We start from the raw sequence: 16070 nt of genomic DNA, 5'->3' as shown, positions 1-16070 counted from the left end.
ACAAATATATACCTGCGTCTTATAGTCCGGTGCGGCTAATATATGGAAAAATATTTATTCTAACATTTAGTGGGTGCAACTTAAAAACTGGTGCGCTCAACAGCCTGGAAAATATGGTATATTAGGGCTGTGAAAATGAACAAGTTAACCCAAATATTGCATTAATCAAGAACACACTTAGATGAATCATGCAATCTATTTTGAGCGTACAAGCTCTTTTACTTTAACCGCTACATTCAGTGATCAGATCAATGCATACGTAAGATGAGTGATGAAATACAGCCTGAAAGAACTTTTGATAAAACTGGTACCAAGTTCTTAAGCAAATTTCAATTATACAAGTGTGTAATCACCTGTAATTAATTCCAATATGTGATTAATCTGATTAAAAATAATACCTCCACAGCCCTAATTTATTTCTGCAAAATCTTCTGGAAACATTCCAAGAGCAGCGGTAAAATCCATTTCACATCAACACATCAAACCTTATCAGCCACCTGAAACGGCAGCAAGGTCAAATCTGTGAATCCAATTTTTTTTTTTTACCTCCAGGTGTCCAAAAAATACAGATAAATCTAAATTGAAAAAAAATAAAATAAAGAAAGAAATGAAAGCTGCAAGCAGCATTGGAAGGACTCCCCTCCCCTCCCCTCCATGCATGACACATGCAACATCCTTCCCAATACCTGAGCAACCATCAAAAATGTGGAAGGAAGTTTTGAATGCTATGATTTTCCACCACAAGGGGGCGATATTGGTGTCGATATCAATGTGTCGTCAAGATCAGACCTCAACTGAAAAGCCTCATGTCAGTTTGGAAAGAGATCTGGTCATCTAAAGTGCAGCAATGACAGGTTGATTGAGCAGCGTTCGCCATTAGGCCACGCCCACTATGACAGTGACACACACCTTTCACCTTTCTGATTGATCACAAAACTTTGAGGAGGTTGTCACGGAAGTAAACAAGGTAAACCTTTACATACTCTTTATATCCACCGGCACCGATCCAGCATTTCTACCAATTCTGATCAAGATCTGAGTTTGTGGAGCCAAGTAACAAATGTTGAAAGTTTTGTGGCTACCCATCAGATCAAAGTTTGGCGCCATGCCACGCCCACATCCTATGGCGAAGGCAAAACTCCTTCGCAATTTATCATCTCTCATCTGTGTAGTATCTGTCATTTTAACCCCAACTCATTCGGTCAAAGTCCCAAGGACGAGTTCGTTAAAGTACGACCCCTGTTTTTGGCCTATAAAGGGCTGACGGAAACCAAGATGGCCGACTTCCTGTTTGTTTTCAAATATGGGTTCTAGAGACTTTTACGTGTTTCCTGTCATGATAGACATCTCCCGCGATTTTCATGACGATACGTGAATCAGGTGGCAGGGGCTAATTTTTTAAAACATTTTAAGGGGGCGCTAGAGAGTACTTTGTTAAAGTACGACCCCTGTTTTTGGCCTAAAAATGGCTTCCTGTTTGTTTTCAAATATGGGTTCTTGAGACTTTTACGTGCGTCCTGTCATGATAGACGTATCCCGCGATTTTCATGACGATACGTGAATCAGGTGGCAGGGGCTAATTTTTTAAAACATTTTAAGGGGGCGCTAGAGAGTACTTTGTTAAAGTACGACCCCTGGTTTTGGCCTAAAAATGGCTTCCTGTTTGTTTTCAAATTTGGTTTCATTAGAGTTTTATATGCATCTGGTCTCCAGCGATTTTTGTGTCGATACATGAATCTGGGGGCAGGGGCCAATTATTTCAAAATTTTAAGGGGGCGCTAGAAAGTTAATTTAAAGATTTTGTGTTCGGTAGCCACAAATTATAACATTTTCATCGAACTGGACAGACTTGCAAAAACTGGTGAGTTTTTGTGCATATCGATTATCGGTATCGATCTTGAGAAGCAGGACGTTATCGGTATCGGCTTGAACTTATTTATAATTTATCTGTAGACACAATTGAGTGTTTTTAATTACACGCAATTTCCGAGGATTTCCTCATTTCTGGTTGGAGATGAGGATTTATAGTCGCAGAAATGTTCCTTTTTCTAGTTTGGTCGGACATTTGCGGCACACAACAACACCAGCTGGGTCTGAGGTGACGCCAACGTAACCGCCATCTTGTCGGGCAGGAGGCGACGTATGCAGGCGGACAGCTCGCAGCGACCAAAAAAGTGAGTGGCGAGATGAGTTGATTGTGTGTGAGAAGCATCTGGTGTTTGCTGATGGCGGCACTTAGTGGACCCAAACAACCCGACACTCACAGCTATGAAAAGAAAATACAGTTGACGCGGCACTTTTCCTTTACAGTCAGGGGTGTAAAACAAGCAAAAGGTAATGCTCACATTACTTTCATGTACATACCCCGTTTCCATATGAGTTGGGAAATTGTGTTAGATGTAAATATAAACGGAATACAATGATTTGCAAATCCTTTTCAACCCATATTCAATTGAATGCACTACAAAGACAAGATATTTGATGTTCAAACTCATAAACTTTATTTTTTTTTTTGCAAATAATAATTAACTTAGAATTTCATGGCTGCAACACGTGCCAAAGTAGTTGGGAAAGGGCATGTTTACCACTGTGTTACATGGCCTTTCCTTTTAACAACACTCAGTAAACGCTTGGGAACTGAGGAGACACATTTTTTAAGCTTCTCAGGTGGAATTCTTTCCCATTCTTGCTTGATGTACAGCTTAAGTTGTTCAACAGTCCGGGGGTCTCCATTGTGGTATTTTAGGCTTCATAATGCGCCACACATTTTCAATGGGAGACAGGTCTGGACTACAGGCAGGCCAGTAAAGTACCCGCACTCTTTTACTATGAAGCCACGTTGATGTAACACGTGGCTTGGCATTGTCTTGCTGAAATAAGCAGGGGCGTCCATGGTAACGTTGCTTGGATGGCAACATATGTTGCTCCAAAACCTGTATGTACCTTTCAGCATTAATGGCGCCTTCACAGATGTGTAAGTTACCCATGTCTTGGGCACTAATACACCCCCATACCATCACAGATGCTGGCTTTTCAACTTTGCGCCTATAACAATCCGGATGGTTCTTTTCCTCTTTGGTCCGGAAGACACAACGTCCACAGTTTCCAAAAACAATTTGAAATGTGGACTCGTCAGACCACAGAACACTTTTCCACTTTGTATCAGTCCATCTTAGATGAGCTCAAGCCCAGCGAAGCCGACGGCGTTTATGGGTGTTGTTGATAAACTTTTTAACTTGCACTTACAGATGTAGCGACCAACTGTAGTTACTGACAGTGGGTTTCTGAAGTGTTCCTGAGCCCATGTGGTGATATCCTTTACACACTGATGTCGCTTGTTGATGCAGTATCGCCTGAGGGATCGAAGGTCAAGGGCTTAGCTGCTTACGTGCAGTGATTTCTCCAGATTCTCTGAACCCTTTGATGATATTACGGACCGTAGATGGTGAAATCCCTAAATTCCTTGCAATAGCTGGTTGAGAAAGGTTTTTCTTAAACTGTTCAACAATTTGCTCACGCATTTGTTGACAAAGTGGTGACCCTCGCCCCATCCTTGTTTGTGAATGACTGAGCATTTCATGGAATCTACTTTTATACCCAATCATGGCACCCACCTGTTCCCAATTTGCCTGTTCACCTGTAGGATGTTCCAAATAAGTGTTTGATGAGCATTCCTCAACATTATCAGTATTTATTGCCACCTTTCCCAACTTCTTTGTCATGTGTTGCTGGCATCAAATTGTAAAGTTAACGATTATTTGCAAAAAAAAAAAGTTTATCAGTTTGAACATCAAATATGTTGTCTTTGTAGCATATTCAACTGAATATGGGTTGAAAATGATTTGCAAATCATTGTATTCCATTTATATTTACATGTAACACAATTTCCCCAACTCATATGGAAACGGGGTTTGTACTTCCAGCATCCCACTTTCCAAACTTTCAGGACAGGCTTATTTCCCTGTGCAGCAACAAAATGTACAGTTTCTCTCTGCTGAATCATTTCATGAGTCCTTGCACCGCTTGGACAACATTGTGTTTGATTTGCTGATTCCACTGAATTTGATCCTTTCCTTTGTTGTAAAATATATTTGTACTGCTCATTTGTGCACTGTCAACAACATTTACTGTCAACGTCCGGGCAAGAACACGTCCCCGTAATTAAAACTCAGCACCAAAGCTGAGGTAATTACACCTGTCTTGCATACATGCAGCCTTGTTGTCAGAGAACAAGACGCTTTAATGACTGATACGTGTCACAGGCATGTCATTTGAACTTAATGAAAAAGACTGGAAATAAGCCAGGGGTCTGGGGGCCAATGCTCCTGGGTTTTCAGCAATTGAACATGCAAAAATTACCAAAAAAAGCACTGTTTAAAGATGTTTTAGTGTTTAAAGAATTGAAAAATTATAAATACATACCCCATCCAAATGGATCACTATGTCTGTTTCAGTCACTATGTTATGTAGTCACTACAGTAATTACAACTTGTGTTCACATCCACAGGAACCACATAGGTTAACCTACTCTATACAGTATTTACAACCTTACTCGTGTTCACTTCACAGCCACATATGGATCATCTAGTTATTTACATTATTTACACATTACTTTGGTTCATTCACACATTACATTCAAAATGATTCAACTATTCAAAGTCAAAATATAAACAAAATGAACAAAATGTCAGCTACTCTTGTTGTCAAAAGTCATCACATGTCTGCCACAATCATGTGTGTTCTTAAATGTGTATTCCACCTCTTCCATGTCGAGAGCAGTTTTGATTTGGTCTTACATGGTAAACAACTCAAATTAATGTTTTATCCAGACACATACATTTGTCCAAATGTGTCCTAGTAGACGCATTGTGGGTTTCCTGGACGTCGTCTACATCGCTAAAAGAACAATCCAAGGAAGAGAATCCCTCTGCCATCTTCCACTAGTTTTTTTTTTTAAATATCGAAATCACCCGCTTGAATATTCCCTCTTCTCTTCTCCGACTCTCTCGTTGTCATTTGGGATGTCTGTTATGATTTCCCTTCCTGGTTCCATGACCCGCCTTATCTCGCCCTCTGTTTGGCCTGTCTCTAATGTTTTGCTCTAATCTTAACCAATCATGACTCATCATAGTAAAACAAACAACCAATCATGGATGTTCTTATACGTAAACCAACCAATCATCATTGATGTTTCCCTTATATTTTGTCCCCTGCCCGTGGAGTTGCTTGGTTATGTAGTTTCCATTTTTAAGTTAATAATTTTTAATGGAAAACAATGGTTTTTACCACTGGATTAACAAAAAACGTACTCATTACGGGAAAACCGTAGTTGTTGGCAGGTATGGCAAAGAGACGGATCAAGATTTTAACACACATTGTAGGTTGGAAAAAACAAAGAAAAACGGGAAATATTTTTTTATATTTTTTACAGAGATAAAAAAAGACAGATTTCTGACTATAGACATAAAAATCACATGCCTTATGTTAACAAGTCAGATTAACAAACCTGGATTAACAGGTTCCTGTGGAGTTTTTGCAATTATTATTATTGTTGTTAAAGGGGAACTGGACATTTTTGGAATGTTTGCCTGCCATTCACAATCCCTATGTAAGACAAGAACGCATGTGTTTTTTCTTTTTTATGCCTTCTAACTAGTCTAATACGTCAAGTACGAGGTAGCTAACAATGTAGCTAATGTGAGTACTCTATTGCGCCCGTAAAGCCAACAAAATCCAGCCAACGATACTCCAATTACATGTCGTGACCTAATGATTTTTATATATATATATATATATATATATATGTTTTTTTTTTCTCACCCCCTAAACCTCCCCTATTGTTTACTTGTATCTCACCTTTTTTGTAAGGGGCGTCGGAAGTTGGCAGACCCGTTGCGATCCTGTTCTGTCTCCCTGTAATGTTTGTCTGCTCTTGAATGGGATTGTGCTGAAAATTTTAATTTCCCCCTCGGGGATTAATAAAGTATTTCTGATTCTGATTCTGATTAACCAAGTACTAGCGATATTGTTATTATAAGCGCGAACGTTAAGGAACTATTTTTAGCGGTGCCGTGATTGCAGAGAGCTAAACTATTTTATGCAGCTGAGCTGCTGCGGCTGCATCGCCTCTCAGTTGGTGAAAGTTAATTCTAGATTATACATCACGGCTCTCACCTGGATAGTAAATTGTTATCATAAACTGATAAATTGGTCAACTTTGGCATTCAACTTTGACCTGGAGATGGCGAGAGAGACACGAAAAAACACTGGTTTGTGGCCACCTGCGGGTAGATTATGATTAATTCTTCATCTAACCGGGAATATATAAAGATTCTTTTATTCGGCATCTGCCAGTGAGAGCAAACATTGTACAGTAAGTGATTGTGTTACTATATTCATAGTTTGTATTTCTTGTTTAGCACTTCGCGCGCGCGCACGCACGCACGCACGCACGCGCGCACGCACGCACGCACGCACGCACGCGCGAAGTGCTAAACAAGAAATACAAACTATGAATATAGTAACACAATCACTTACTGTACAATGTTTGCTCTCACTGGCAGATGCCGAATAAAAGAATCTTTATATATTCCCGGTTAGATGAAGAATTAATCATAATCTACACGCACGCACGCACGCACGCACGCACGCACGCACGCACGCACGCACGCACGCACGCACGCACGCACGCACGCACGCACGCACGCACGCACGCACGCACGCACGCACGCACGCACGCACGCACGCACGCACGCACGCACGCACGCACGCACGCACGCACGCACACACACACACACACACACACACACACACACACACACACACACACACACACACACACACACACACACACACACACACACACACACACACACACACACACTTACTTCTGGTCACCATGAGTAATACAGCAAACCCCTCCTTTATTGCGATAATTGGTTCATGGGCTGACTGTGGTAAATTAATTTCTACTGAATAGGAATTATCAATTGTAATTTGAATATATTTTTTTAGCTAGAACATAAAAAAACATGTTTTACCTTGAAAAGCCCTGTAGACATGAAAGTACACCCACATAGACACCTTTACAAACCCCAAACGACAGTATTACAATACTCACTAGGGTAATATTATTATTATTATTATTATTAAACAGAACTTACGTTCGCACTCAATGCAAGTGAGAGACGCTTGGATTCTTTTAAATCCCCGGTTAATAGCAGGTTCCTGACAACAGGTGGCAGCAAAGAACACCACATCAGTGTTGTGTAAGTGCATGCAGAAAGCTCGTCAACCTTGAGAAGCAGTCAACCTCTATTTATAGGGAGCAAAGAGGAGAGGAGAACGCAGTCAGAGACGGCGGCCGCGAGGAGTGGAGGCGAACCCTCTGAAATATTCAAAGGGAGAACAGATAGATCCCGCATGATTAGGTTTAAAGTGCAGGACGATGAAGTGTTCTGTTGCGGAACAACGCGACGTCACAGTGAACCTGACCTTTCGGATAGAAAATGTCATCACTTCCTGATCTTATTGTGACATTTGTGCAAAATGTTAAGATGAATGCCGGTGAATTCTCCAATTTATGTCTGCAGATACGATCTATGAGGTCACAGTGGTCTTGACCTTTGAGAAATGCACTCGAATCGCTTCATCCTCAAGTTGTATGTGCCGTTATGATGGAATCTCGCCATGAACAATATACTGTAGAAATAAACCAAAATGACATTCAGGCTGCAACTAACGACTATTTTAATAGTCAACGACTTATTTAATGATTAGTCGACTAATCCGTTTATAAAGCATATTTATTGGTTCTAATTTTTCCATTGCCTTTTAAATGCAAATTAAGTTATTTAAGGCAACAAAGATGACTAATTCATCCATAAATATTTATTAATACTGTAACTGTGCTGCACATTCAGCTGTTACAAAAATTAAAAAAATGACTATTAAAATGTTGTCCATTTAAAAGAAAGGAAAGGCAAAGTGCTAAAAAAAAAAACCCCAATAACCTTGTTTATGTATTTAAAAAACTGTTAAAATAGCAGCGATAAAAACAAACACACTAAATCTAACTTCCTCAATAAGAAATGATGTTGAAAAAGCTGCACACTGGTATATTGATTATTGATGAACTTTTGGCAGTTTTAGCGATGTAAAAGACTAAATATAAAGAATTGTATCATTGGTTCATTCTTAACATGTTAGCTATCTGTTAGATTGTACGTTTAATCTTATGATGCCATCGCATTGGTGCCTAATGTCTGTCTCTGTGTGTTTATTATTGTGCCCTTTTTTTATTACTGTATTTTTCCAACGATAAGGCGCACCTAAAATCCTTTCATTTTCTCAAAACTAGACAGTGCGCCTTATAATCCTGTGCTTACCGTCCTTGAAGCTATTTTATTTGGTACATGGTGAAATGATAACTGTGACCAGTAGATGGCAGTCACACATAAGAGATACCTGTAGACTGCAATATGACTCAAGTAAACAACACCAACATTTTATATGAAAATATAGAACATTACACGTGGCGCTCAAAATTCTATCAAAATGTTTTAGTACAACTTTGGTAAGTTATGAAGCCGCACCGCTTGATGGATTGTACAGTGCTTCAACATACGAGTATTATTATGGTGTGTATAAGGTAAGACATATTATCTGCCGTTTTGTTTCACAATATTATGCAAAAGCAACTTTTTTTTACCTTCTGGTACCTGCTGATCTGTATTTGGGATCTGCATAAGTCCTGAAAATTTGCGCGCTTCCGCCTTTGTAGTCCGTGGCGACACCGTAGTTGATAAGCTTTTCTTTTTTTCTATTTTCTTGTTATGGGACATTCATCCTCCTCTGTTGCCATTCCTAATATAAAGTAGTGTAAAGTTCTTACTTATATCTGTCAGTAAACTCGCCATGAAAGCGCTAAAACATACCAGTGTAGCGAGTTTCTATTATTCACCCAAGGAACTTTAGTTATTAGAGAGTGCCGGTCGGACGTTTTTTCACGGGATACATTGTTGCACTAGTGAGCCACGGATGAGGAGATTCTGCTCCGTTATTGATTTAAGTAAAGTGTGAATGTCATTAGTTAACTACTAGTTTGGCACTTCTTCCACTCCCGTCCTTGCAAGCTACACCGCTACAACAAAGATGACGGGGAGAAGACGCTGCTGAAGGTGAGCCACGTAAATAAGACCGCCTAAAAGCGGCTTGAAGATGATCTCTAAAAGATAATATATGCAACATTTTGACCAAAGAACCACCATTACATGTTATGTAGACCACAAGGAAGTGTTTTACATTTAGAAATAAAAAATAATAATATGACCCCTTTAATGCGTCTTTTGTATGAAAATAGATCTGACTGGACCCGCTCATTGGCAGTGCGCCTTATAATCCGGTGCGCCCTATGGTCCAGGAAATATGGTACATTGCAAACTGACACTGCTTTAAAAAAGTACTGAAATTGATTTAGCTGGCTGACATTGGCTAAAATTAGTTATTTTTCCACACAACTCCGCCTCACACTTGTTAGCTAGCTCGCAAGTTACCAACTAACACTCTTATCGAGTCCACATCCACCCTCCAATTTGTCCGACATCATGTCTTCGCTTTAAACGCTCGTGTATCACAGACGTACTGCCATTAAAAACAAGGTCCGCTTTGCAAAATGAGCAAAATAGTCATGTTTTTAACAAGAATAAGAGGAAATGTTCTCACTCTTTAAATGTTTTTACTGGCAATGTTTTTGCAAGTGACCCACTTCCGCCCGGAAAAGCACGAGTGATGACGTCACGACTATTGTCGACCAATATAATTGTCTGTGACAAAGTTTATTCTCGACTTTTGTTGACAATAAATAACAATAAGAGATGTTTTGCTCCATGATAATCTGGACTATAAGATAAAACAGGAGGTGGTTAACTTGACGCAAGGACATCAGCTCCCCTGATTATTTTGCTGGTTCAGCCCCATGAGGGCAATTAGCTCACCCAGGCTGTTTGTGCGTGCAGGAGGAAGTTGAAGAAAACACCTCCTGTTTACCTTCCTCAGCAATAAAGTGGCTAAAGTTACTTCGCAATCGTAAGCGTTTTAAATGCACAGCCCAGAGGATGCAAGGAAAACACCTAACAGACTAAAAAAAATGACAAAACAATCAGCAGGTCTTTTTATGGGAACTATATAAAAGCCGGATGAGCTAACCTTGGTTTCCCGAAGGAGGAACTGCAGGTCTCGGCCGCTCAGGATGCCGTGGTTCCTCACGTAGCTCGGGAGGTGCACAGTGCTGGTGCCGTGGACGGTGCCGTGTACTTCCATGTAGCTGTGGATGATGTCTAGGTATTTCTTCTTGTCCTGTGGGAAACGCAGTCTTCATTCAGGAGAGCACAAACAAACAATTTACTTTACACTAAAGCAATAAAGTTGAGTCAGTTAGGTAGCAATGGGTACCTTTTTTGAACCCAATACATGGTAACTGATACTGCATGTGGTAATAAATGTCGTTTAAAATACGTAACATAACAGCTGAGACAGGCTCCAGCACCCCCCGCGACCCTGAAAGGGACAAGCGGTAGAAAATGGATGGATGGATTTAACAGAGAGTTGATAATAATAAATGTTTTGTCCAGTTGTTTTTTACACTTCTGAGTTTCATTCATTTCGGTTTGTCCCAGGTGTGTTGCCGTAGTCAGGAAGTAGTCTTTGCCATTAAGTTGAATGTCTGTCTTTTGTGGAGACCCACAAGGTGTTTACGCTGCAAGTATTGTACCTATTACACACCAGCTGTTTGATTGTAACGTTCATCTTAGTTGTAAATTTTGTGACCAAATTCGGAGGTGTTGAAAAAAACGCCAAGTTGATTACTAGGATGTATCTGGCACGTTCGATGTAAATTAGCATCAAGCTGGGGTGTTTTGAAAAGTAGAACCTTTTTTTTTTTAACGTTATCTAGACTCAGAGGTGGTCCACTAAAAATGCGCTTGTTTGCCTGCCAAGTGCTTTAACTGGTGCGGAGTCTGCAACAAGACATGACGTCACGTGCGACAATGGTATCAAAAAAATGGTACCGTTTGATTTTACGTGAATCAGTACTCAGTAGTACCGTTGGGAAAAGTACCGAATTCAGCACTCATCTGTAGAATTACAGTCTGTTGGCTTCCATTAAAACATGACCATGTTTCAATCACTGTTGAGTTTCATTCAAGGCAGTGAACTCCTCAGTCAGTCAGTCGCACACACAGCATTGCATCGTACACTTTAAAGTGGCCTTATTCATTTGTAGCTGCAGTATCTTAAGAGCGACGTGAAACAAGCCCATGTTGTTTTTATTTCTTGTTATGAGAGCATAATCCTCATTGTCGATACCAAATGATTCTGAAAACCCACACCTCATCGAAACATACCCGCATAATAAAAACTCTGACTGATCCGACGTGTTTATTTGCCGCCATTCTTCTTTGCCATGAAGTGAAGGATCCATGAATCCAAACCCTTAGAACTCTACTAAACTGATATAAGTATTCCACTTCAGTCCAGAATTCACTATATTCTCCTAATTCTGTATGGGACTCTATTTGAACCACATATAAACTATTGCAATGTCGTATAGTGTAACATGTATCCCAGTTATCTTCAAAAGCTGGAGATTCTTCAGAAGAAAGTCCTACGTGCTTAATTATGGGCAAACTTTAATGCTCCCTCAAATCCTTTTTTTTATGGGTACAATCTTATGAAGCTTACTGAGTGCAACAGATTCCACATTTCTTGTATTATGTATAACGTATACAAATTCAATTCTAGACTCTGCCAGCTCATTCCAGTGACCACTACTTCTCATAGACATAACACTAGAAGTAAACCTTTATGAAGAGGGAAAAATCGTCATCTAGTGCAGTGGTCCCTTAACTACGGCCCGCGGGCCAGATACGGCCTGCCAGCGTCCAAAATCCAGCCCGCGGGTAGTCCCGAGTAAAAAAAAAAAAAGTTTTATTTTTTCATTATCATTTTCTACCGCTTATTACTCTTGGGGTCTCTTAGCCGCTCAGGCAAATCATATTGTGTAAAAATGCATTTTCCCATTTATAACGTGACATCATCACAGTCGCGCCGCAGTGTCGAGCTCTTAAAGTTAATTAGTGCACGAAGGGAAAAAAAGGCAAAAAACGTAAAATAGACTATGTGTGCACAGTTTTTAAACATTACTGGATATATTACTTTTTTTTGTTCAGTCTAAGGAAAAGGCAGTTTGTCTAATCCGCAATGAGACAGATTATATATATATATATATATATATATATATATATATATATATATATATATATATATATATATATATATATATAGTCCGGCCTCTGGCCAAATTTTTTTAACCCAATGCGGCCCCTGGAGACCCCTGATCTAGAGTGTACAAGCTTTACTATAGCCTGTAGAAGACCAATGATCTGGAATGAGATTGATAGCTTTATAAAATAATCATATTTTTAAAACATTTTTAAAAAGCGTTTTAAGCAAAATTTATTGTTACGTTATGCTTAGTATATTTAGCACACCCCTCATGGCTGAGGAATTCCCATTGGTCGCATCATTTTGGTCTTGACCTCTGTATGTATGATGAGATTATCGCAGATCTTCAAGATGCAACTTTTTAATCAAATTTGAAGTTATCGAGACTGATTTGGTGGATTTAAAGATTCCTTCTTTATAAATGTCAACCTGTTGGTAGGTTGGTATGAAATTGTGGTAACACTTTAGTATGGGGAACATATGCACCATGGACTCTTACTGTTATGCTGGATCCACTATGGACTGTACTCTCACAATATTATGTTAGACCCACTCGACATCCATTGCATTCGGTCTCCCCTAGAGGGGGGGGGGGGGGGGGGGGGGGTTACCCACATATGCGGTCCTCTCCAAGGTTTCTCATAGTCATTCACATCGACGTCCCACTGGGGTGAGTTTTTCCTTGCTCTTATGTGGGCTCTGTACCGAGGATGTCGTTGTGGCTTGTGCAGCCCTTTGAGACACTTGTGATTTAGGGCTATATAAATAAACATTGATTGATTGATTGATTGATTGATAATGAGTTGCTTATTAACATAGGGTTAGGGAAGACTCTTAGTTAATGGCTTACTGGTTGTATAATAAGGCTATGCAGAATAAGGCATTAATACGTACTTAATAATGACTAATTAAGAGCCAATATGTTACTAATTTGCACGTTAATAAGCAACTAATTAATGGTTCCCCATACTAAAGTGTTACCGAAATTGAAAGTGGGTAGATTTTGAAATTAATTGTATTGTACTGTATTTTGTATATTGTATGATGATGTACAGTACAGTCCAAAGGTTTGGACACACCTTCTCATTCACAACACAACTGATGGTCCCATCCCTATTGATAGAGCAAGAAAGTCCACTAATCAACCCTGATGAGGCACACCTGTGAAGTGAAAACCATTTCTTCCAACTACCTCTTGAAGCTCATCGAGAGAAAGCCAAGAGTGTGCAAAGCAGTAATCAGAGTAAAGGGTGGTTATTTTGAAGGAACTAGAATAGAAAACATGTTTTCAGTTATTTCACCTTTTTTTGTTAAGTACATAACTCCACATGTGTTCATTAATAGTTTTGATGCCTTCAGTGACAATCTACAATATGGTCATGAAAATAAAGTAAAGGCATTGAATGAGAAGGTGTGTCCAAACTTTTGGCCTGTACTGTATATTTTAACTGTGAGTCCCTGTCCATAAACTGTGTGCTTCTAGGGATTTCCTTTTTGCAGAACGGACTCTGATATTAACAAAAGAAACAATAATGCAATACAAAATTATGTCTGTCTGTAAATGAATAAACTGTAGCCTGACTCAAACGGGAATACATGTTAGTGCTCTGAAAACTGTGAGCACAGTGGAGTATGGATCTAAACCGGTCATTTTCTCCACAATGCCAGGATTCCTCGAAGGCGCATTCGCCTAAGTGCGTGTTCTGACACACACATACACACGGAGAAAGAAACATTGATTACCAATAGCTTAAAGACTCCAGGGGGAAGCAAGGCCTCACTTTTGCTGAAAGCTGCCAACTTTCAAAACTTACATACAAGCCAACTAACACAAGGCTGACTTTCAAAGCATCTTCCCCACCCTCGCTCTTGTGCTGTGTGCATGTGTGTGTGCGTGTGTGTGTGTGTGTGTGTGTGTGTGGCTCAGGGCTTGGAGCTTCAATTTCAGGTAGCCACTCGTCCAATTCCCAGTAGGTTTGGCTATCAGATGCCTCCAGTCAGCCTGCTGTAACTAAAGCTGGCTGTTTTGTGTGTGCATGTGTGTGTGAGAGATTAGGAACTGAAATCACTCCCCTGTTATACTTTCATGTAGGTGAGCTGAGATTGTGTGGATAGGGGAGTGGTTAACGGCAGGTGTCTGGCAAAAAAAACGCCGTTATGGTTTAGGATTGAGGAAATGCGAATAATTGGATCAATCAAATGCCCACTTTTTATGTACATACTAATCACGCTGAAATGATGAATACACCAATATACAGGATATGTAATGCTAACAACACAGAAAGCTAATAACGCCCGTCACAGATTGTCCATAACGAACACCATGTTCAAACATAAGGGTGTCCATATGTGCACTTGGCACCAGGACACCCTAGGCCGCAGTTCCATGATCGACGTTGTAGTTGTGTCATCGGATTTGCGGCCTCATGTTTTGGACACTCGGGTGAAGAGAGGGGCGGAGCTTTCTACCGATCACCACCTGGTGGTGAGTTGGCTGCGATGGTGGGGGAGGATGCCGGACAGACCTGGCAGGCCCAAACGCATTGTGAGGGTTTGCTGGGAACGTCTGGCAGAGTCTCCTGTCAGAGAGAGTTTCAATTCCCACCTCCGGAAGAACTTTGAACATGTCACGAGGAATAACACTCCAATGGGCTCACCACCCATAGCAGGGGTCATAGAGGTCGGGTGCGATGTGAGCTGGGCGGCAGCCGAGGGCAGGGCACTTGGCGGTCCGATCCTCGGCTACAGAAGCTAGCTCTTGGGACGTGGAACGTCACCTCGCTGGGGGGGAAGGAGCCTGAGCTAGTGCGCGAGGTGGAGAAGTTCCGGCTAGATATAGTCGGACTCACTTCGACGCACAGCAAGGGCTCTGGAACCAGTTCTCTCGAGAGGGGCTGGACTCTCTTCCACTCTGGCGTTGCCGGCAGTGAGAGGCGACGGGCTGGGGTGGCAATTCTTGTTGCCCCCCGGCTCAGAGCCTGTACGTTGGAGTTCAACCCGGTGGACGAGAGGGTAGCTTCCCTCCGCCTTCGGGTGGGGGAACGGGTCCTGACTGTGGTTTGCGCTTACGCGCCAAACCGCAGCTCAGAGTACCCACCCTTTTTGGATTCACTCGAGGGAGTACTTGAGAGTGCTCCCCCGGGTGATTCCCTCGTTCTACTGGGGGACTTCAATGCTCATGTTGGCAGCGACAGTGAAACCTGGAGAGGCGTGATTGGGAAGAATGGCTGCCCGGATCTGAACCCGAGCGGTGTTATGTTATTGGACTTTTGTGCCCGTCACAGATTGTCCATAACGAACACCATGTTCAAACATAAGGGTGTCCATATGTGCACTTGGCACCAGGACACCCTAGGCCGCAGTTCCATGATCGACTTTGTAGTTGTGTCATCGGATTTGCGGCCTCATGTTTTGGACACTCGGGTGAAGAGAGGGGCGGAGCTTTCTACCGATCACCACCTGGTGGTGAGTTGGCTGCGATGGTGGGGGAGGATGCCGGACAGACCTGGCAGGCCCAAACGCATTGTGAGGGTTTGCTGGGAACGTCTGGCAGAGTCTCCTGTCAGAGAGAGTTTCAATTCCCACCTCCGGAAGAACTTTGAACATGTCACGAGGGAGGTGCTGGACATTGAGTCCGAATGGACCATGTTCCGCGCCTCTATTGTCGAGGCGGCTGATTGGAGCTGTGGCCGCAAGGTAGTTGGTGCTTGTCGTGGCGGTAATCCTAGAACCCGTTGGTGGACACCAGCGGTGAGGGATGCCGTCAAGCTGAAGAAGGAGTGCTA

The 16070-nt window shown here is 41.4% G+C and overlaps 1 protein-coding gene across 1 annotated transcript in view; it reads right to left on the bottom strand.

Moving 5' to 3' along the window:
- The window catches only part of mgat5 (alpha-1,6-mannosylglycoprotein 6-beta-N-acetylglucosaminyltransferase), a 176882-nt gene that overhangs the window by 12628 nt on the left and 148184 nt on the right, over window positions 1-16070 (bottom strand). Inside the window, exon 12 of the mRNA XM_061984969.1 lies at window positions 10207-10356. Within this exon, the coding sequence (XP_061840953.1) occupies window positions 10207-10356 (150 nt within the window). The remainder of the gene's footprint in view (window positions 1-10206; window positions 10357-16070) is intronic.

Source organism: Nerophis lumbriciformis, linkage group LG23 (genome assembly GCF_033978685.3).
Source record: "Nerophis lumbriciformis linkage group LG23, RoL_Nlum_v2.1, whole genome shotgun sequence".
Taxonomy (NCBI): Eukaryota; Metazoa; Chordata; class Actinopteri; order Syngnathiformes; family Syngnathidae; genus Nerophis; species Nerophis lumbriciformis.
This window is presented reverse-complemented; position numbering and strand designations above follow the sequence as displayed.